The following is a 24,229-nucleotide window of genomic DNA, read 5'->3' on the forward strand; positions in this document are numbered from 1 at the left end:
ATATATATATATGTGTGTGTGTGTGTGTGTGTGTGTGTGTGTGTGTGTGTGTCAGTGTGTGTGTGTTTGTGTGTGACCCTGGACCACAAAACCAGTCATAAGGGTACATTTTTAAAAATGTTTTTACACCATCTCAAAGCTGAATAAATAAGCTTTCATTGATGTATGGTTTGTTAGGATACGACAATATTTGGCTGAGATACAACTATTTAAAAATCTGGAATCTGAGGGTGCAAAAAAATCTAAATATTGAGAAAATCATCTTTAAAGTTGTCCAAATGAAGATCTTAGCAATGCATATTACTAATCAAACATTAAGTTTTGTTATATTTACAGGAGAAAATTTACAAAATATCTTCATGGAACATGATCTTTACTTAATGTCCTAATGATTTTTGGCATAAAAGAAAAATAAATAATTTTGACCCATACAATGTTTTTTTGGCTATTGCTACAAATATACCCCAGCGACTTAAGACTGCTTTTGTGCTCCAGGGTCACATATATATCTATATAAATGTATATACAGTACAGGACAATCAACAGAAAAGCATTATGTCATTGACCCTTGTGGTCCCGTCCCTTGTATCCTAATTGGCCGTCTGTGGTGTATTATCTGTTTCTGTGCGTCTGTGTGCAGCGTATTGAAGGTCAGGTATTATGTGTGACATAATGAAGCGGTGAAATCAAGGTGTCTTGGCCTTATTGTCACGGTTACACACAGCTGACTGGTTACCAAAGGACCGACGCCCCCATTAGTTCTACCGTGTCAGGGATGCGTGTGTGTGTGTGTGTGTGTGTGTGCGTACCAATGTGTGTCACGTTCATGCTGTTTCCAGGATATGACTCTTTAATTTTACGCTTGAGGGAACTGGATGCACTGTTGTAGCGTATATCATGAACGCACACACGGACACACGACAAGTAATATTAACTTATATCCTGTGGCTGACACAGTTCAGCCTGATTTATTTAAGTCTGGCTCAGGTTTAGTCTTTCTGTGGTGAGTAACTCAGGTTGATTCTGTTGGGATTATTGTAAAGCTCCTGAAAAAATTGCAAATTGCAGATTTTTTTTCCCAACGGTGTCCATTTTGGGTCCAAAAAGACGCAATAATTCTCTCCTCATGATCCTGTAGTGCTTCATCTCTATATTATGTCTCGCTCTCACGGCTGTCATTCCTCCTCTCCTTTCCTCTCCTCTCTTCTCGGACAAAGCACAGTCTTTCTCCTCCGCAATCTCTTCTTGTTATTGCCTGAAGCTTCTGTAGCATTTTGCTCTGTCTCTTCCTCTCCCTCTCTCTTTCTATGCGCATTGAGCCGTGTCCGTGATGCTCATTGCCTACAGTCCCGTAATACACCCAATTACAGAGGGAGAGAGTTCGAAACAGAGCGAGAAATATGACCACCCATCGTGAGAGAGAGCGATGAGAGGATAGACGGATGGGAATAGAGGACATATGCGGTGTTATTTTGTCAGAATGAGGGTTTGGATATCAGAAACTGGGTGTAAAGGATGTTTGGGTGGCAGCGATGCAATTCACCTTATAATGGTGGAGCATGATGTCGCTCCCGCCCCCCTTCCCCACACTTCCTGACACGGATGGCACTGTCAACATTAGAGCCCGACCGATATATCGGTTTGCCGATATTATCGGCCGATATGAGCCTGTCCCCGATATATCGGTATCGGCGAATATGCTGCCGATATTACATTTTTTTTACAGAACATATAACGCAGATAAAATGCTTGAAATGATGAATTACGTAGTTTGTCCAGCAGAGCGCGCTCCATTGTTTGCTACTGGCGACCTGGATGAAACACTTTAAAGCTTAAGTCTATGGAAAACCATTGAAACTTTGAATGGCCATATCTCCATAACGGCGCGGCGAATCCGCACCAAATTTGGGGGATCCCTTCAGCTCGAGGAACCCTCTCGAACACGAATCAAGTGTACGTCTAGAGGCTTGCTTACGAATGAGACCACCCCCGCGTCGATAGCCCCCAGGGTTCGGGAGTTACGGGTGGTTAAATTTGCGATCAAGCGATCCCGAGGGGCTACCGACGTGTGGAGGGAGGCGTTCGAGAGGGCTCCTCGAGCTGAAGGGATCCCCCAAATTTGGTGGAGGTCCGCCGGCGCGTTCGCGAGATAGTGACACCAGTCAACACTTTCACTTCCGTAAGGAGGTCTCTTGTTCAGGCCGCAGCATTCAAGCATTGTCTTATTCGACCGTAAGTGCCCTGCGAAGTGGACTTCTCATGAAATTCTGCCATGATTCCAGTTCCAAGGGAAAATACACGTTACAATCAAAGGGCATTAAAGTGCGCGAGACGTAAATTTATATTGTATTGATTTACAGAGGTATATTATGTCACACTTGACACTTCTCTAGTAAGTTTCGTCTGTGTGTGAAGACAGTAGCGCAAATCCGTGAATGAATGTTCCGAAGTGAAATAAACTTCAAAGGAATAAAGTTGAATGGAATTGAATTTAATTAAAGTTGAATAAACTTCAACTTTACTGTTCAGTGCACTGATGTCAGACTCATTTTAGATAATAAAGTTTATTGTTAAATTGTTAAATGCCCTGCCTCCATTACGTATCTTTGTCACGTCATTATAAGTGTTTGATCACCACATTTGAGTGATCATTTAAAAAAATGTGTTTATGTATATATATTCTGTTTATGTATATACTGTATTCTATATATAGTACCAGTCAAATGTTTGGACCCTCGAATGGGAAAGTGTCCAAACTTTTGACTGGTACTGTACTATAATATACACAAAGAATATCGGCCGATATATTGATATTAGGCCTTTTTTTACTCCCTAATATCGGTATCGGTATCGGGGTATCGGAGTGAAAAAATAAAAAGTATAATGTATAATGAATGATAATGCTGTGAACTACGGAAGCCTATTTCAGCTACTGAATAAAAAACATAAAACAGGTAATTTCGACTTTTTATCTCACGATTCAAACTTTTTTCCCCCTCAGAATTGCATGATATAAACTCGCAGTTGCCTGTTACGAAAACAATTGTGGGATATAAACTCACAATTGTCCCTTTGCAAAGAGTTACACATACATGCATACATACAATGTAGTTACTGTTGCTATGTCCGACAAGCGCTCTCACGCCACACATCATGTTCTCAAGCGATGAAAAATACATCGCTTTGCAAAGAGGACACGGACGACGTGCCGACAGACAAGACAGAGCAGGTTACTAAAGTCTCAGCTTTCAAATTCTGTCATTTTGTATGATATTCAAACAATAAATAGCATTTTCTGGCTCTTTAATGTGTCGTGACAGATCACTGTCGCATCTCAGTTCAAGCGGCACGTGAACCGATCATCTCTTCCTCTTTATTAGTTATAGCACAAAATAAACATGAATGAACATCAGAAGGTATCTTGTTTCAACCATGGAAAGACACCATTACAATACACACCATTTTTCAAGTACAAGTCCACCAACGTTAATACTCTTCTGTCTGGTTTGTCAGAAAAAAATGGAAGATTCAGCGTTATGATTGGTCAGATCGCCTGTCAGTCAAACTCCCCGTCAAGGGTCAATTGTGAGTCATGAAGTCAGAACTGTGAGATATATACAGTAAAGTCGAAATAGTGAGAAAAAGGCAGAATTGCGAGATATAAACTCGCAATTCTGACTTTATTTCTCGCAATTGCGAGTATATATCACGCAATTCTGCGAAAGGCACAATTGCGGGGGAAAAAAGTCTAAATTGTGAGATAAAAAGTCACAATAACCTTTTTTTATTTTTTATTTAGTGGCAGAAAACGGGCTTCCATAATGAACAGAAAAAACATGTTTATTTCAAACAATATTTTGTGTTAGAATGACATTCAAGAAGTGGAGCCTTATTTATCACTGTCTTCTGAACACATGCGCACAGACACCTGCATTTTAAACCCATTACACACCGAAAGACGCCATTAAACAAAAGCTCTGTGGATTGTTATGAAGCCGAATTCTCTTCAGATGTCTGTGTGTGTATGTAATAACCAACTTTTCAAACGTGGCTCTAAAGACATGTAAACTATTGAACAGACAACAAATGGATGTCTTCCTAACTGACTGCCTTTAAACGGGAAGGTAGTTGTGTGGTTATGTGTAGCGCTCCAAAAAAAAACCTTGAATCAGCATCCGCCCACTTTCAATGCAGTGCTTTACAATGACTTAATCTGCAGGCTTTCATGTTTTCACCTTTCCTCCCTCCGGAGTGGTGGTGGGATAATGGTTAAAGATCAGAGCTGGTAACAAAAGCTTGAAGGTTCAATCCTGGGATTTAGTGACACAGTAAAGGAAAGAGAGATCGCAGACCTGTTTAGTTAGCGCAGTGCCCTTGAGCGAGACACTTTCACATCAGACCGCTCAATTAGTGCTCTGCTAAAACAACATATTTTCACCATCGACTACGCTGTTGCCTGAACGACTATTATTCTTAAGGAAGCCCTGTATAATTCGTCTGGTTTCAGTTTCACCTGACCCAGATCCGATGTGCGTTTATATAAGATGCATTCCTGCATTTAAACCAGTTAGACCGAGTGCAAAAAGGAACAGAATACACTTTTTTGAAAGTCTTACTATTTTTAACATGAGCTGCGTTCCGATTCTCAGGGTCCCTATGCAGTGTTCACTGCTCCCTATTCCCCGAGCAGGGAATATTAGTTGAAGTTCACTTGATGAAATGCGTTCATTTGGAACACCATGCAACATCATCAAACACAGACAAAACTTGACTTGTGCATATTAGAGAAGTCTGAGGTAAATGAATATAATATAAACTAGGGTAACACTTTAATGTTGGGACCAATTCTCATTATTAACTAGTTGTTTATTAGCATGCATATGACTAGCGAATTAGCTGTTTATTAGTACTTATAAAGCACATATTAATGCTTTATTCTGCATGAACATTTTTTAGATCCCTTAATACGACCCCATACCTAAACTTAACAACTACTATACTAACTGTTAATAAGCAGCACGTTAGGAGTTTATTGAGGCTAAAGTCAGAGTTAATAGTTAGTTAATAGTGAGAATTGGTCCCAAAACTAAAATGTGACCAAATTACCATACGTTTATGTAACATATAAGCCTAATCATAATCACAATAGTTGCATTGTAACTGTTGCATCTCGTGCACGTTACACCCTTGAACAACTGTGCACAAATGAACCTGGGACTAATTAAACTTAATAATAATGCTGGAGCTTCATCTCCTGTTCATCATGTTTATTTTATTCAAACTTCTTTAAGTGCTGAAGTGATGCACAATGACTGGTGGGTAATTTTTCCTCTCCACTGGGCGTAAAGTGATGTATCGATGTTCCCTTATTCCCTATGCCATTCGCAGTGCCCTTCAACGTGAACATGTTACATGCTCACTTTAGTGTACAGATAAGTTTTTGTACTAATTTTGCATTTTGCATTTTGCAAGGACGGGAACATTCTAGAAGTTTCTGTAACATTCTGTAATATTCTAGTGCTTTGTGGAACATTCCAGTCATAACAGACACAAATCATCCAGCGTACACTTCTGAAGTTTTGCACGACTCTTTTTAACTGTTTATGTCAAACTGTTGTTGTTAGCTCAGTATTATGCATGTAGCATGTCATTTTTTTTAGTAATAACAGGTTAGCTTGAATAAGTTGTCAGCATTTTTTTAGTTTTCATGAACATTGTTAATGATACACATAAAGTAATGTGATTTTTGAATTCAGCATGTCAAACTTCATAAAGAACAAAACAAAACTTTTATTACATTTTTTTTCCCCATGCAACATAAAAAAGTGCTTTTGTGATAATATCTAAATGAACTAAATGAACCTGGCTACATTCAGGTTACACTTAAACTATATTTGTTAACAGCTCCTTGAGATAATAGCTGCATGTTACCATTTTTACATCCGTGTATCATTTGACATTTGAATTATATAAGTATATAACTTGCTGTTTGCTATGCTGTGAAACCAGTGGAAGCTGAGTAAATGTGTGTTTCAGAGTGAGAAAATGGCATTTGAAAGGCAGGATGCATCTTTCACTATTAAATGAGTAGCAGGTGTTTCCAACTTCTCCGTACACACACACACACACACACACACACACTCTCTCTCTCTCTCTCTCTCTCTCTCTCTCACACACGGGCTGTCAGAACCTCTGTCTTCACAGGCCACTGAGCTAAATGCTAAAGTAGTCCTATTGTGTTCCATTAGTTGTCTCTGCCAGGGGTGCAGAAGCTTTTGTGCCCAAAACAACACACACACACACACACACACACACACACTCACACACTCACACACTCACACACACTGCCAAAACAATGAGGCCGAGCGACTGCCATTCCTTTGAGACACAAAAAGTGGAGACAGACTACACAGTGTGTGCGTGAGCTCGAATGTGTATTCTCATGACTGTGTTGCAGTGTTTAATTGTATAACCACCTTAAATGTCCACTTGCACGCGTCGTACCTTGGTAATTCGCTTCCTTTTCTCCTTTTTCCCCCAACTCTCAGAGGTTTTCAGCCATTGATAAGCGAAACCTCACAGAATTGAGCTCTCCAAGACAAACATCCATTCTGACATGGAGTACATAAAGTCAAGTTCACACTTAAACACACACACACACACACACACACACACACACACACACACACACACACACACACCCTGCTGAGGGACTATGAGAGTATTTGCTGTTAGTAGCAGGGCTCTTGGGTAGAGCTGCATTTGGACTTGTTTAATTCCAGGAGGGAGCGACACACTATTAACAATAACTGCTCACCAACAGAAAAACAACCTGATTAGAGACGAACAGAGGGAGTCTGTAAAACAAATGGAGCACATTCGATAACAAAAGCTATAGCTCTAGCTCCATAATGCCTGTTGTAAGCACCATATGCTATTTTATAGTCTGCTATGTCTTCCATATGTTCAACCACACCCTTCTATACTTATATACTTACTCATATTTTAAGAATGTCTTTGTTAAGTGCTAGGCTAGTGATTGTGTGTGTGTGGGATGCATAATTTAGCGTAGCATTGGGCTCTGTCTGCACACTCAAACAGCGGCAGCATTGAATATTTCATCACACGGATGCTGCTTTTGCTCTAACGGTCTTTGAGCCATGTATGTGTGAGGTTGAGTGGTGCACAGATGCTGCCCAACTTTTGACACTGTACAGCCCCACTTGCAGGAGGAGCAAAGCAGTGTTATATTTACGCTCCTGAAAGGGTGTTTTCCTTCTCCTTCCTTCTCTCTCACCCTCTTCAATGCATCTTTATATATTTTACTGCAGGATTTAAACTTAAAGTCAGCATGAAATGAAAATGCACCGTATTTACTGTATTTTTAAAATGCATGCTATTTATGTTATTTTGAATGTCTTCTCTAATAATCCATCCCTGCATGCTAGCATTCATCAGCCTTTGTTGTTGAGTGCAACAGCTAATAGATGCTCTACATTTTTTTCTTTCATCTGTTACACTTGGATGTACTCACAATATAGAGGAGAAGATTAGCCATTTCTTCAGTTTCATGGCAACTTTAAACCTCAAGTATACTTTGGTATCATGCATACACTAGAGTACAGTGCACGTGATGTAAATTTAATCTTTGTCACAGTACATGTGCAGCCAGAATTTTCTAAGCATGCATACTGTGTACGCTCATATTTTTGCACTAATTAGTTTTTCCACAAGGTAGCAACACTGCGGACTGTTGACTGTCGAAAAACAAATGGAAATGATTGGCCAACAACAAACTACCGGAGACTGTGAAGGTTGTTAAATAGAATCTATAAAATCTATTATAAATGCCTCATTCATTCATTCAAAATTGCATGTTAGCAAGATATGTCAACATTTGAACCGCTTTAAAGTGTTTTATTTTTTTAACATTTGTATCGTTAGATATCCAAGTAAGTTGAAACCCAATGCTAATATTTAAGTGTAATCCGGCATTTTCTCTACAAAAAAATTTTGTCATGCAATTTGGAATCAGCAATGGACTACAATTTGCAAGTAATCTGCCCAGTACTGATCTTGGGATAGACTAGGCTGCGAAGTGTCCATTAGTTGTATCTTTTGTGGCAACAATGACACATTTCGAGGCCGCTTTTGAAATGGGACGCATTCAGTCTTGGAATACAGCCTTTGAAAGATGCAGCCTCTCAGCTAACAACTGACTGCTGCGCTGACGAGTATAGATACTCACAGCTCCAGTTTAAAAGATTGCAAAGACATTTGGTCTCATTCACTAATAATCAAGTGGATTATTTGTATTTATACGCACAGGAGAACCTCTCACCAAACATTTCCATCTAATTCACAACACGTGCGTACGCAAATGAATTTGTTCCTAACCTCGTTCTAATGTTAATGAATTTGTAGTATTCTAAATGAGCGTTTGTGTGCCCGAGGTTAGTCATTTGCATAAAGCATGCCCAAACCATTTCCATAGAAGGGCTTTCTGTACAGTGTTTACTTTAGAGCCTTTCTTCACTCCCAGCAAATATGATGCTATGTATTCGGCTGTATACGGCACGCTTAAAAACTGAAGCACACTTTGGGCTTGAGGCAGTGTTGTCAGTGACTTCACAGGCAGTGTTGGTGTATGAAGCCATGCATCTTACTCTGTGTCAAATGTGAGCTTTAGTGATAACCAAGCAAATATTTAGCGCTGGTGCTCATTTCTTGATGGAAGAATTATTTATACATTTTATTTACTCCTTTCATCCACTTCTTCAAACACCATTTTTATTATTTCCAGATTCTTCCACCAACTATCAAACCGCACACACAGTATTGTGGCAGTATACATCTGAAATCGGTCACTCCGCCTAGTGCACTACATACAGACAGAGTGAACAAAAAAAAATCTGATGTAGTTAACCAGAGAGTGCTCTGTCAACTTTGTCCCATAACATTTAAATAATGATGATAATAATCTCTTCAATCTGCAGCTGTACTGTATATATATATATATGATATGTCAACTTTGAGGTTTCATGGATGGTATGATGTCTGTCAAGTTTAATATTTGTGCATATAATTAAAAATAAATCTTTTTTTAAATAAATAAAATAAGAATTAACGTATCAGAAGCACACATATGATATGTCAACTTTGAGGTTTCATGGATGGTATGATGTCTGTCAAGTTTAATATTTGTGCATATAATTAAAAATAAATATTTTTTTAAATAAATAAAATAAGAATTAACGTATCAGAAGCACACATTATTATTATTATTATTTTTATTTTCTTATTGTCTTGAAAAAATGTCTATGCATGTTGTGCAGTATTTCTGCACTCATAGAGGAGAAACGGACAGGGGCAGATTTATTTACATGCCACACAGAGTCCTTATCTATCGCTAAATCATGATAAAACATTAACTGATTAGACTAACATGAATGCTTGACCTACAGGTAAATTATCGTCTGTACACTGTAAATCTGTAGGCATTATAGGAATAGAAGAATGAATTATATAAAGAATGAACTTCCATCATCCCACATGGTGCACTATATAGGGAACAGTAAGTGATTTTGGACACAGTTCTACTCAGAAACGACCAGATGGAGTAGGCAGAATGTTATGTGAACACTGGACGTAGACATACATGGTTGCCTTCCTACCATCATACTGCCTGCGAAGACAACATTTTTTAGATTTCATACCCATCTTTTGTCTCTCTCTTTCTCTCTCTCTCCATCATACAGTGTGAATACAAAATATTAGTGAACTGGAGGAGAAAACACGTAAATATTTCACCACTTCACCCAAATCCACAATAGCGGATATTCATCTTGAATAATTAATGAAATGGCCTTAATTATCAGCTCCATCATGCTGAATCAGGCTGAGCATATTGAGCACTTTTAGCATTGCATAACTAGAGAGCTAGATCACACGTTGGCAGAAAAAGAACAGGGTAGAAACCTGAAATCATCATTTAGAAGAGGTGGCACTATGGTACAGTTATGGTTATACTATGGTACTTGCAGGGCCTGCACAAAACACTGTCGTATCGCCCCCACTTCACAGTCACAAATTAAACATGATCTTTAAGATGCACGTGGAAGACTGGAGATTTTGTTTATTGATACAATTGCACTAAAATAAAAGCATACATGAGCATTTCATAAGTATACATCAGTTTTCTTATTTTTTCATACTGCGACATAAATTTTTTAAAAATAAAAACAGCACGCAACCACTGCTGCAAATGCAAATTCTGTATTATAGGCTATTATTTAATAAGTAAATGTACAAGCCGGGGGAGGCCTTCGGAGGATCCGGGTGAATTCCTGGTGGGCAGCTCAACATAAAGGCTGTTCAGGACGCGGAAAGCACAAGTCAGTTAATTTCCATTGGGAGACACACGGAAAGTGGTGCAAGCCGTGCTCGTACAGCCCAAGTATACTCGTCGCTTGCGCATGCACAGCTATTCATATTGGTTATGAACAGTGTTGGGGGTAACGCATTACAAGTAACGCGAGTTACGTAATCAGATTATTTTTTTCAAGTAACTAGTAAAGTAACGCATTACTTTTTAATTTACAAAAGAATATCTGAGTTACTTTTTCAAATAAGTAACACAAGTTACTTTTTTTTTTCCAATTTATTGATTAACAGCTCTCCTGTCGCCATGTTGAGAAAAAATCAGATGTTACTCTAGTTCTAAAACAAATGTGAATATGCATTCATTCATCTCACTCACAAAAAAAAAACCCACCCACAGATTCAGTATTCCTCAAAATGAATAAAAATGATGCAACTCAGAATATGATGCAAACCTGCAATAATTAAATGTTAAACAACACAAATATCCTTTATGTATTTAATCCCATTCTATTAACCAATGTCTTTGCTTCTGACCTTCGATGATCCAGTTCAACCGTACTAATAAGCACAAATTACTCATAATATATTGCTGAAGTGTGCTGAAGTGCATTCTACTGTACTTTCCCTTCAGCCTGAGGCTTATTCATTTCACTTTTGGTGTGAAAAGGCTTTTATATTTGCCAAAAATATAACTTTTTTATTTTAAAAACAAACAAGCAAGCCCTGTCCAGATTTAAAAATTAGCGCAAAAGTAACGTAATGCATTACTTTCCATAAAAAGTAACTAAGTAACGTAATTAGTTACTTTTTTATGGAGTAACGCAATATTGTAATGCATTACTTTTAAAAGTAACTTTCCCCAACACTGATGAATATTAATATATGGCACATATAAATATTATGCATTCAATAAGGTGAGCCACATGACTTCTCCTCCCATAGGCTTAGCCTTTCCCTGGCCACGGGTCTTGGAAATAACGGGAGCTTGGGGCAAAAATGCCACCAAACTGGACAAAAGTGCCCCTGTGCAATTAAACTATTGCGGGGGACATGAATAAAATGAAAATGAAATAAAAAGTGTTGATTGCAGCATTAAATTTAGATATGCTCATGTTGCATCATATTTCTTTTTACACTTTTTTAGAGTGTTTCGCATTATAACCAAGCACACACGATTCTGTTGATTTTATGAACGCAGTGACCAACCAGAGGCGTTCAGATTAGCCATCGCTGAAATGCAGGAGTTTTGTTGAGTGCACACGCTCGCTGACTGAATTCTGCACTCTATCATCTCAATCGCGAATTCTCTCATCATAAACAACAAAGTGCAGATGTACGTACAATGTAAGAGATTCATTTCACAGTGTGTGAGAGTGCTTTAACTCGCACTAGCCTGAAGTCATTAATAATGTTCTCTGATAAAGTATAGGCCTATGTTCTTTGCTCGCTTTCTGTGTAGATACAGTATAATTTATTTGGTGTATGAATAACTGTGGAAAAGAAAGGGTTATAATTAGTAACTTAGAATGTTTTAATTTAATTTAATTGAGCTCCCGTTAAATACAAATGTAGTTGTATATAAAATATTTTATGACATGATACCCTTATCATGTGAAGGAAAGTTAAATTAGAATTAGACCAATGGGGTGATAACTTGTTGTAATGAGTGCAATAATTCCAAATGAAGGGAATAAAAATGAACTCTCTCTTCTTTTTACTGCCCTGACTGAGCTTCTGCCCTAGGCAGCTGCCTAGTTTGCCTATAGGCACGCGTCGGCCCTGGGTACTTGGATAAGTAGTACTGAATAATTAGCATTGTGTTCCACTTTAAGCATAATTTTCTGTACAAAAAAAAAATCTGATAATCAAGAGTGAGCTTAAATAAATTCTAAATTTGTGAATTAACATCTGCTGAATGTTGTTTTAACATCAGGGAACATTGCAGATGAGATTCCAGATGACAACGCGCACATTGGGCCTATCCATAAAACCAAACTAGAGCACATTTGTGTGTAAATTGTTTGTGTATTCATGAATGATTTACACTTTGCTCGAGTTCAACAAGGCCAGCTGATCTTCTCAGTGAGCTATCAGAGATCACTTTCTAAAGGCTTTTACCATGGCACAAAGCAGCTGATACTACCTTAACCTTTGGCCATGTTAGCAAAGTTATCCTACAAACCATAGCTTTAATCCACATTAGCCTTGAGATGCAGACTGAAGCCTTTCAAATCCTGAAGCTATGCTATTCCTTTGGAATTTGTCCACAATACTACTGTATAAGCCCCTGCGTCTCTGTACACCCAATTCTATCCGTGTGAGTCACTGGCTGAAGTAGAGTTTAGCCTGTAGCTGACTCTAGATGAATGTAGAGTGACAGGACTGTGCCGGTGCCCCACTCTGCCCACTGAAGTACCCAGCAAATCAGGACAAAACACTTCAACAGTGAGCGCACAAATAAGGCTGTTTTGCAATCTGATAGAAAAGAAGAGATAAAACTATAGCTTCATCCTGCATTTTTCTTTGTTGACTGGAAATTGTTTCATTGGCTGGATGATTAACATTCATCAGATGCATTGTTTAGTAGCATTCTGTGGTGGAAATTGCATTTTAATAATGACATTTTAAAAATGACATTGTGGTGGGAAATGTCTAATTTCATAGCCAGCATTTTATGTGTCTGAAATACACAATTAGTAAAACTGATTTTGCATAATTTGATGAAATGATAGATTAATGAGAAATGTCACACAACAAAAAAAGTTAGATTATTTATTCTTTGTTTTATTCACAAGTCCCATGTCCCATATTTCATATACTGACACTTTCCTTTCCTTGGCAGCTTAGTACATTACCTTTTGAAAAACTTGATAGTTGGATGTGATGAAAAGGACTCCACAAGAGCTATAATGAGTGTTAATTAGTTTTCTCATAATACATATTGAATTAGTTTATGTTTATGTCACTCTCTGTGTATTCTAGTCTTACCGATTTAATTGCAATTTTTGATGTTTTTTTAAAAAGATTGAAAGTCTGGATCAGGAACAAGGGTTGAAGAAATAGAGTTTGACATAAAAGGCATTTGAAAAGCAAAACTAAAAATGATTAATGAATTAGTTTATGTTTATGTCACTCTCTGTGTATTCTAGTCTTACCGATTTAATTGCAATTTTTGATGTTTTTTTTAAAAAGATTGAAAGTCTGGATCAGGAACAAGGGTTGAAGAAATAGAGTTTGACATAAAAGGCATTTGAAAAGCAAAACTAAAAATGATTAGGGCATTGTAACGTGACCTTCACAAAAAGAGAACAAGCTGCAACGGCTGCAATAGAAAACTGCTTAAAAGTTGGAAAAAGTATCATAATGTATCAAAAACATCTATTGAATGTCATTCTAACATCTGACAAAGTTTTATAGCCATATAGCAGATGAGAAAATAATGTCCTCCAGATAAAAATGCACACTTACATTTACATTTTCAATCAGGAGTGAATGGATTTCAGTCCCTCAAAGCCTAATTTTCATTCATTTTCAAAGTACATATATGTCTCATCTCACTAAAGTGCCATAAAATTGTATGCCATGTTGCAGTATTTTAATTACAGTTTTTAAAGACAAATCAAAAAACAAGTTCATTATATTCCTTCTGCATTGTAGAAAGCACATTTTACATTTGTCTGTACAGCGTATGCATTATGCATTCATGCAAGATTGTATATGTGCTTGTATTGTTATGCACAGACGTTGCCATAGTCTTTTATCAGCGATTCGGTTTGTTATTTTATGTGTTTGTGCATGAGTGTATGAGGAACGGCAAGAATCTGTGGGCACATGAATGTGGCTTTTGTGTGTGTGTGTGTGTGTGTGTGTGTAAGAAATAGAGAGAGAGAGCAAGTGGAGTGCTTTAGAAGTAGATTGTGGGACATAATAAAAGATAAATCAGAGAGACTCAGTTGTATTGGCAGTATGAAGAGTGAGCCAGAGACAGACACAGAATCTATTATGAGCAAAGGCTATAGAGGAACTCAGCACACTCAATGTTTGTGTGTGTGTGTGTGTGTGTGCATTCGAGATTAATAGTGATTTCAGCATGCTGAATTCTGAATTATTGAAACATGGGGAAAATGAATAAAGATTTATGACTCTTTGAGGCTCTGAAAGAGTTTCATAAACATGCACTCTATCAGAGCAAAAAGTCATCCGCACCATCATTATAAATCAAAACTCCCTTTAAAGTTCTTCTGCTCTTTAGTGAGAGAGAGAAAGAGAGAGAGAGGATGGGTGGGGCTAGGGGTGGGGCCAGCTGAACTATGATTGGCCCATTCAGTGGCCCTGTGATGACATGTTATTGGCAACGAAACGCCAAACCAGAGACCATCTGGCTGAAACTACAGCATCCAGCTGAACGAGCTCGACCGTGCAGGCCAGTTTGAACTATCCTGCATGAACTACAAATCCTGTGAACTCGAGGGGGATGTGAACCGCAAAACCCCTTTGAATTCCTTCTCTGAATTCTCAGTCATACACCACAAACAGCAAGGTGTTCAGTTGTAAGAAGTTCTTTTAAACCTCAGTTGCGCCTTTAAACTAAAGGGCAGTCGCTGAAGGGCATTCAGAAACATAGATTCCAGTCTAAAACATCCAGAATTAGAAAAAGTAGGGATGCAATGATATGAGAAATCGAGTCCATACTTATAAATTGATAATTATTTTAATGTTAATAAAATAGTGATAAATGGCCAGCATTAAAATTCATTACTCTTTTGTCCAAATAAAGATAAAACACTTCTAAAACGTTTTGTTTTAAATTCTACAAGTGAATTTCAATGTTTATTTTTAAACATTACATTTTAAGCATTTCATTAAATTATTAGTGTTTTTAAACATCACCTTTGAGTAAGCATTAGATAATGCAATTGTGATTTAAATTTAAAAATAGAAATGAACATGCACAATTAAATATCCAATATCAGTTGATATAAAAATATAATTAGATTAAAAAGAAATGTTGAAGCTTTAATTGTTGTGTCTTAAAGGGTTGGTTCACCCTAAAATTAAAATTTTGTACATTTACTCACCTCATGTCATTGCAAACCTATACGAATTTCCTTCATCTTCGAAACACGAAAGAAAGATGTGCAAGAATCATCAAGCAAGCATGGTATATTTGATGTGTTTTATTGTACTGTATGTATGTGCATTGATCAATGTTTATATGTAAATAAAAGCCCAAGTTAAATCCTCAGAAGATACTAAATTAAATCACTCAGTTAATATGGATTATATTACATTTCTTTTATGAACTTTTTGAAACTTAAAAATTTGGGTTGTGTGGAATGTCAATGGATGGACAAAAACAATGATAGAATATTAGAAATATCATAATTTCTGTTCCGAAGATGAACAAATGTCTTATGGGTTTGCAATTCCTGGTGAAATGAGTATGTATTTGACCAAATGTCCATCAACCACGTGACATTGAAGCTTAAGTTATTTGTTCCCTTATAGTGAAGAGGGAAACATAAATAGAGGTCAGTTGTTTTTTCCACTCTCTACATGCCAGCAAAAGTGCACTAGGAGGAACATGAGGTATAAAAAAAGGAGAGATGGAGTGATTGAGATAGGAAGAGACACAAGAAGGAACGGAGAGAGGGAGATGGTGGGGGAATACATGGTCGTGTCTTTCTAATTGTGTGTCATTACTGTGAGACTCCCTGATTTGAGGGTTCAGGCAGACTCTCATTTAGAGAGAGAGCGAGGTTGCTGCTCTCATTACTGGCCACACAGAGCTGCAGGGGTTGATGGGAGCTCGTAAGGTCATGCCATGCCAGACAGAAATTGCCAGAACGAGACTGAGGCATGGAAGCATTTCTGTGCCATAATTTATAGCCAAACTCTACCAAGTATGTACGGCACCCTGCAGCACAATCGAGTCAAAAACTGCCATATGGCATTATAGATAATCGGAGAGAGAACGAGAGTGACAGCAAAGCGCGTGTGTTGCAGGAGGGATCTCATATCAGCACGTACAGTAACGCAGTCTACCGCACTCTTACAGGAAGTTCAAATTGGCTGACTTTACTTGTCGGTCTCAATCAAATGTGGATCCATCGACAGCGGCCCCCGCGAGTATTCACACACTTCAGCCACACTTGAAATTCAGCATTGCATTAAATAACAACACGTCACACTAAGTGGCATATCATTTAAAGAAAGACAACCCAAGCATTTAAAGAAGTCCATGAACTTTTGATATAAAAGAGTTTCTCGAACTATGAAAACAAACTGTAACATTTACGTGTCAAAACTTCCTGCCCCTGTAGAGTAAATGCTTTTATTGAGACTAATCTGGAAAAATGCTTGGCAACACAGGGAGGTGTATATTAATGCATGGCTGCCCACATTTACACACCAACGCCACCTATTCAGTGTTCAGATACCTTATCTGCTCAGTCGTGGTGAGATAATGAAGTCGGATAGATTGTTTTTGAACACTTAACTACTTAGTATGAGAGTAAAATAAGGGGAAGTCACTTCCTGACTGTGTGTATTAGAGTCATGATGATCTAATTGTCCAAAAACGTACAAGTTGACCAGTGCATGTAGTTTTATTTCTTGTTTTTTTTTGCTGCTGCAGTGCTTTAATTAGCGTGCAACAGTGTGCTGAACTTTATCACAATATAAGCCAATTATTTTTAAGTTATTGTTAATAACTGATAAATAGCCAGTATTAAAATGATATGCTATTTTGTCTAAATAATTAATGAAAAATGGGTATTGACTTTGGATGAGTTATTCTTAGTATTCTTGAAAATGAATTTAAATGAGCATTAGATGATGGAAAAAGTCATTTAAATATAAAATAGTGGAAATGGACATGCACGATTAATACGTCATAAACAGTACCATCAGAAGTTTGGAGTCTAAAATATTTTAATGATTTCGAAAGAAGTTGCTTATGCTCACAAAGGCTGCATATATTTGCTCAAAAATGCTATAAAAACAGTAATATTGTAAAATGCTGTATCATTACAATCTAAATAAATGTTGTAATTTATTACTGTGATGCAAAGCTGAATTTTCAGCATCATTACTCTTCAGTCTTCAGAAATCATTCTGATATGATGATTTATTGCTCGAGAAACATTTTTTTCAAGATTATTTGATAGAAAGTTCAAAAGAATAGCATTTATTTGAAGTAAAATATTTTGTCTTTGTCACTTTTGACCAGTTAAATGCATCCTTGCTGAATAAAAGTATACATTAAAAAATGAATAAATAAATAAATACTGACCACAATCTTTTGAAGGTTAGTGTATATAACTAAAGACTGACCCCTAAAAACGCGATTGGGAATTCATAGTGCTTTACCTGTGAGTCAGTTTGCACTGTAAAACTCTCTTGGAGAAGCTGCATCTTTTAATTTCTCCTTTTTAAAGCACCGCTGCTACAGTCACACACATTCAAGCGTACGTCTTTGGCCAGTGTCTTAGTATGAGCATTGCATTTTTAAGATGCTATGTCAACTTTTAAAAAGTCGTCTCAAGTCCCCTGCATTCTGTCATTTTCCGTCCAGCTGTTTTTGAATGCAAGATAATCATTGCAATTACTGATGTAAACACCCCCAAAGAAACGTGTCCTGTTGGTGACAGGTTAATCTGAAACCAGCCTAATTATACAGATTATCCTTAAAACCAATTAGAGTCAGCTAGTCATTCAGGCAACCCACCCACTACTTTTACATATTTGTTAAAATTCATAGTTTTGCGCGTCCCTAGCGTGCATCACCTGCCACTCTGTATTTTCTTCCAAAGGATCCAAAATGATGGCTGAAGTTTGTAATCTCTAAAAAATAACAATGTTAGATTATGTTAGGGTTAGGGTTAGGGTTAGTTATATCTGGTACTCTTGGCGTGAATGCATACATCATGGGCTCTTTAAGGAACTGAAAAGCTATTGAGTGAATAGCGGAACCCCTGACAGTCACCCTCAGATGCCCACTGATTAATCAGCATTATACATACTAGAGTGACCACACATTGGTTATGCTGAAGTAGCTAATTAGGTCATTAAGTGATTAAGATTAGCATATGGTCAAATGGATCATGCTAAACAATGAAATAATTGAGGAAACTGACTAGAAGCATGAACATATTCTGCAATGTAAAATGAAAATTAATTACTTAAAAGAGAGAGTTCACCCAAAAATGAAAATTCTGTCATAATTAATATTCGCCTTGTGTTCCACAAAAGATAAATTTTGAATAATGTTTAGGTAACACTTTACTTGAAGGGGTGTGCATAAGACTGACATGACACCTTCATAATCATGACATGACACATGTCATGAATATGAAGGAGGTTTTATGCATGTTCGCTCAGTTATGTCATTTTTAATGCAAATATTACATTATTTGACCTAACCCTAACCTAACCCTACCCCTACCCTTACCCCTAACCATAGCCCATAACAACGACATCTCAAACAATGTCATCTTTGCATTAAAAATTACATAACTGAGCGAATGACATGTAATGACAGTTGTCATAAACATGCATAAAAAAACCTTCATATACATGACATGTGTCATGTCATGATTATGAAGGTGTCATGTCAGTCTTATGCACACCCCTTCAAGTAAAGTGTAACCAATGTTTATTTAAGCTGCTCTATTCCTCATTAGAGCTCAAAACCATGTACAAACAAGCATGGTTCCTTCAGAAAATGTTTGTGGTTTAGGGGGTACTTTTTTCAAACGTGACATTTCATTTCTGAACTGCAGAGATATGTGCATAAACCAGTGTAGTAAAATGTTGGCTACTTTATTTGTTTCAGAGAAATTTGAATGCGCTTTTTAGTGCCACTCATTGGACATTTCACTTTGAAAATGCCATGAAATATGCAAGAAGCAACGTAATATCATGTAAAATGTTTTTCAAAATATCTTTTGCTTTCCACAGAAGTCACACAGGTTTGGATTGACATGAGGGTGAATAACTGATGACAGAACTCTCATTTATGGGTAGACTATTCCTTTAAAAAAGCATGCAAACTGATCACCTTAAAATATCTAAGCAAGCATCATTATTTGAAGTAAAGTGGAATTGTGTGTCTTTTTTACACATACACACTCGCATATGTGCATATACTGTACACCTGAGTGACTGGCAGACTGACTGACTGTTTAACATAAACATGAGTTTCCTTGCTGCGTAGTTGAAAGTCATAGATCTAAGACACACACTCATTTGACCAGGACTCTGCTGGTAGAATGATTGCATGGTCATTTGATCACACATGCACACACATGCTCTTTACTGGTACTGTGGGCATTTTTCCATATGTCCTGGACTCCCGGTTTATAATGTGGGGCATCTGCTCGAAACCCTTCTGTTCACTTTAGTTAAGCAGCCATCAATCACTCAGACAAAGAAAGAGAGCTTTGTGTGTGTGTTTATGTGCATTCGGAGGAAGACAGAGTGTGCGATTGTGTGTTTCTAATGACTGAGTGGCATTGTTGAGTGTTTATGTAAGTTTAATGAGACAGTGGCTGTATAGTGCTTTATTTTTAATAAGGTAAAGATGTTCAGAGAAGGTAGGCCATATATAACTATCTCTGTGTGTGTGTGTGTGGGAGAGGGAAAGAGGACAGATGCATTAAGCTGCTGTAGGAGGCATTAGCTGCGCAATTCTCAAGAGTATTGTTACAGGATTTATATCCTATGCTGTCATGCCTCTGTTACACATTGCACTGCTATGGGCACTTCGGATATATGTGGACGTTTAGAAAGTAAACTGCCCTAAAATACACTTTCAACACTCGATTTTTTTTGTAATATGTCCAACAGAGTACATTTTTAACACAATGTAATTTTCAACACATCTTATATTATTTATTGTGTTTAATAGCAGTGTGGCGGAAATTATTGTTATTATTATTATTCGTTTTTAGAAAAAGGTTGACAAAGCTAGCATTTGTGTTTCCTAAGTAGACACAATAATATTTTTACACTTCATGTATATTTTGCCAAAATTGCTTGCTTGATTCGAAATGATACTGTTCTGTAAGTTATATTTGCTTAGGTCATCATAGTGCTATAATGTATATTTTGTAATGGATTTCATAGTTTAAGATTGAAAGTCTGCAACAATAATAAAACAAAATTGGTATAGATAAAAACTTAGCTGAAACAATTATGGAATTTCAAGGCACTTTTAATATGATTTTCATGTGTGACATAATTTTTTTAAATCTCTAAAAAACAAAGTTAAACTCTAGGCGCATTAAAAGTGCCCGAAGTTAAAGAAACACCCACACGTTTTCTTTTTTTGTCAGATGATTAAATGGTTGCATGGTCAAACACCCACAACAGTCAATAATCTCTATTAAATATTATGGATTCGTTTTTCAGCGTCATCGACTTCATTACACAGACATGATTCAGAGACCTGCTAGACTGTCAAGAGATACGAGTGATCATTACATCTGGGTTCAGCTGGATCAGTTTCTCTGCTTTTTGAGCTGCAAAACTGATTTGTTTTTTAAAAATGTTCCTTAATTTCAGAAATATTCTCTGTTTAACATTTGATGGTTATTGACAACATGACAACATTCACAACTCATTTAACACTGGTCGCACAGAATATATTACATAAACCTGTCACTGGCCAACAGTCCGCAGTTTGTCAGAGGTACAAACACAAGACAACGTGCTTTTGTGTTTATCTGTAGTATTTTGTTAATTGTTGGACTATGCACACATGCTAATAGAAGTCTTTTGGACCATGAGCGCCACATATGAAGTTAAAAGTTGGTCATACTTGACGCTGCTTGAGATCTTTGCGTTCTGTTTTCTTCTGTTGCTGTCCATCTAGCTGTCTTTGAACACAAGAACACGTCCTGTGCTGAATGTTCTCAGTTGGTTTGGAAAGAAGAACATTATTACTATTTGATAAGCGATTATAAAAATAAACAATTTTTGAATAATGTGCAAGGATGCATCTTTTGCACGGGAACACCAGTGACATTTATTAAGAAAATAAACAGGGTCACTTTTGATTTCCGGTTATTTTTAATTGTAACACTGTGTGCAACAAAAGTGACCTTTAGCTGTAACATTAACATTCTCTTTGCTTGCTCTGTGTGTCCTTCCTGCTTTAGGTACTCGCGTCAGAGAGGAACTCCATGGCTAATGTAAGACGCTTCTTCAGCGAGTCAGTGCAGAGGTCATCAGGGTCATCGGCGGTCATGTGGTCCACACGCCTACTTTTCTTCTTCACCCTCTTCACACCAGTCACGCTCGGTAAGAGGCACGCACACACACACGCACGCACGCACACACACACACACACACACAAAAGCCAATTATTTCCTTGTTGTGTTGTTTTCGGCGAGATGGATAAATGAGATGTCTTACTGCTTTTATTTGATTAGTTGGCCCCCAACCTTGAAGTGCAGACTGTCAGATGAAGACGAGCCAAATGAGAGCGAAGCACGCAGCTCTCAAATCTTCAGTGAAAACTCCACAAAGTTTTTGCATCTTATTAAAAGTTTTGGAAACTATTAATTGAGACATCTCTTCTCGCAGCAATAAATGATTCATGAGCAATCACTGAATTTCACAACCACTGCACATCCGTTATGATCAAAACATTCACACATACGCAGAAACGCGCTCGCGCACATATGGGGGAGAGACATTTGAAACACACAAACAAAAACAACTCCAAAGCCTTTTAATAGATGGCTGCATTTTTGCCAAACACCATAGTGAAATATGAAATATAGCTGGATTATTTTCCAGTGAACGAGCCATTTTATGGGCCGATCCATAACTATAAAAATTGTGTGAACCTGTTAAAAGTGCGTGAGATAGAGTGCAGATGTAAGAGGATCTGACAGATCAATAATCATAGATGCAGACGTCTAGACGCTGTGTGTGTGTGTGCGCCACATGCTAGCGTGACCCCATGTGTGCGAGTCGGACCTTTAGCATAATGTTTGAGCTCAGAGGACACTGGGGAATTGGCCACTGGGGGAACGTTTTAAAAACATCAGGGCAACGCTCAGCACAAGCGATGCCTCATCGACGTTCCCTGTATCTCTGTAATGCACACATTCATTCAGCCGCTCTCCTTTTTTCTCACTGTCATCGATTGCCTCTTTTCTCTGGCACTCACCTTCCTCCAGTCTCAAGGGCGCTAAAACACAGTTCCACCTCGACAGCAGCCTTCCTGCCTGCACTCGATCCTATTTAAACCAATAACCTACATTATACCCATAAGCCATTTCAGTTCTATACATCAGCCCTGCCCACACACTTATGCACAGTCATTTCTGCTGGCCTTTTAGAATCAGAACTGCTCTTGTGTGTGTGTGTGTGTGTGTGTGTGTGTGTGTGTGAGTGTGTTGTCAAATCTCAATGGAAATGATTGCGATGGCGACGGTTACAAACTGGATCCTGACTGGATGATGATTTGGCATCTCTTAGGGCTGGGCGATAAACAATATCACATTGTGAGATCGTGATAAAATTGATGTGGATAACAATGATAAGCTCTGGACATTTTTACTCGACGTGGATTAATCTAACAGCAGAAATAAAAGTGACAGCAGCCAGTCAGTGCATGCCACTAATAACTCTCTTGTGTGAATGAATGGCGCGGTTTCGTCTGACACACAAACTCAAACAAAACATGACGCTCACGGTGTTCCGGTGTCTGTGTCTCAATACATGAGGACATGAACACATGAACTTCACCTCCAGAGCTGCTCTGAGAGTCACTTTTGACTTTCATCTGAGAAAAACTACCATCAAATACACACTGAAACTGAAAGTGAAACTGAAAGACCTTCATGACAACCTGAAGTCCGGTTTCACTTGAAGAAATTATGACAGAAATATGTTACTACTGTATACTTAAATATAATTCTCAAGTAATAATAATATTATTATTTGTAAAGGGGTCATGAACTGCCATTTTGTACTGTTCTCTGAGGTCCACTTATAATGTTATCAAAAGTTTTACATCAAAACATCATAATTTAGAAGTAATAGGCTATTTTCTGTCCTGTTTTGACCCCCCTCATCAGAACACTCTGTTTGAATAGACGTGGCGGATTGTCGACTCAGAAGTAAACGCCCACTGCTGTGATTGACTTACAGTTGTGTTTGTTTGACAGCCTACAGCCTTCACAGATGGACTCTGCTGTGATTTAGGTTAAATATTCAGTATACGATCTGTAATAACAGACAAAGCAATAGTGACCACATAATAAACACAGTTACTCACACTTGTCTTATTGTCTTCGGAGCATCTTTATAGTTTGATTTCTGTGTAGACCTGCATTTGCCTCTCGTTATTTACACTAAATGTGTGAATCGGTGGGCAGAGCTAAACAGGCAGTGATGTCGAAGCAGGCGTTGATCTTCTTCTGCGGAGGCGGGGCTTAGCCACACTATTATGTCATAAAGTGGCACATTCCACAACCTGTCGTTTTGGCAGATTGGCTTCAATATAAGCTGTTTTTAAACTAAAAAGCAAGTTTTGAGTTCTGAAACTTACCGGATGTTTTTATAGTACAATGACATCTTGTATGTCAAAAGATCAACAGAATTTTGATTTCTCAGTTCATGACCCCTTTAAGGAATATCATGCAACCAAGGTATTTTTTTCTCCATTAATTTATACAGTTATACAGCATCTAATTTGACAAAAAATAAAAATGCAATGTTTTGTTGTAAAGTAGTTATGATTGTATTGAATCATAAAACAGAAAAAAAAAAGTTTAGGAGAAAATAAAAGATATTTCATGAAATTAAATCAAAATAAACATTATCTTTA

At 37.6% G+C, this 24,229-nt stretch overlaps 1 protein-coding gene across 1 annotated transcript in view; it reads left to right on the forward strand.

Annotated features, from left to right (window-relative positions):
- LOC107562597 (adhesion G protein-coupled receptor L3-like) overlaps positions 1–24,229 on the forward strand; it is a 112,742-nt gene that overhangs the window by 11,839 nt on the left and 76,674 nt on the right. The window contains exon 2 of the mRNA XM_016247262.1: positions 21,546–21,687. Coding sequence (XP_016102748.1) covers positions 21,570–21,687 — 118 coding nt within the window. The 5' untranslated portion in view covers positions 21,546–21,569. The remainder of the gene's footprint in view (positions 1–21,545; positions 21,688–24,229) is intronic.

The sequence above is a fragment of the Sinocyclocheilus grahami genome, unplaced genomic scaffold (assembly GCF_001515645.1).
Source record: "Sinocyclocheilus grahami isolate Dianchi unplaced genomic scaffold, SAMN03320097.WGS_v1.1 scaffold829.1, whole genome shotgun sequence".
Classification (NCBI taxonomy): Eukaryota; Metazoa; Chordata; class Actinopteri; order Cypriniformes; family Cyprinidae; genus Sinocyclocheilus; species Sinocyclocheilus grahami.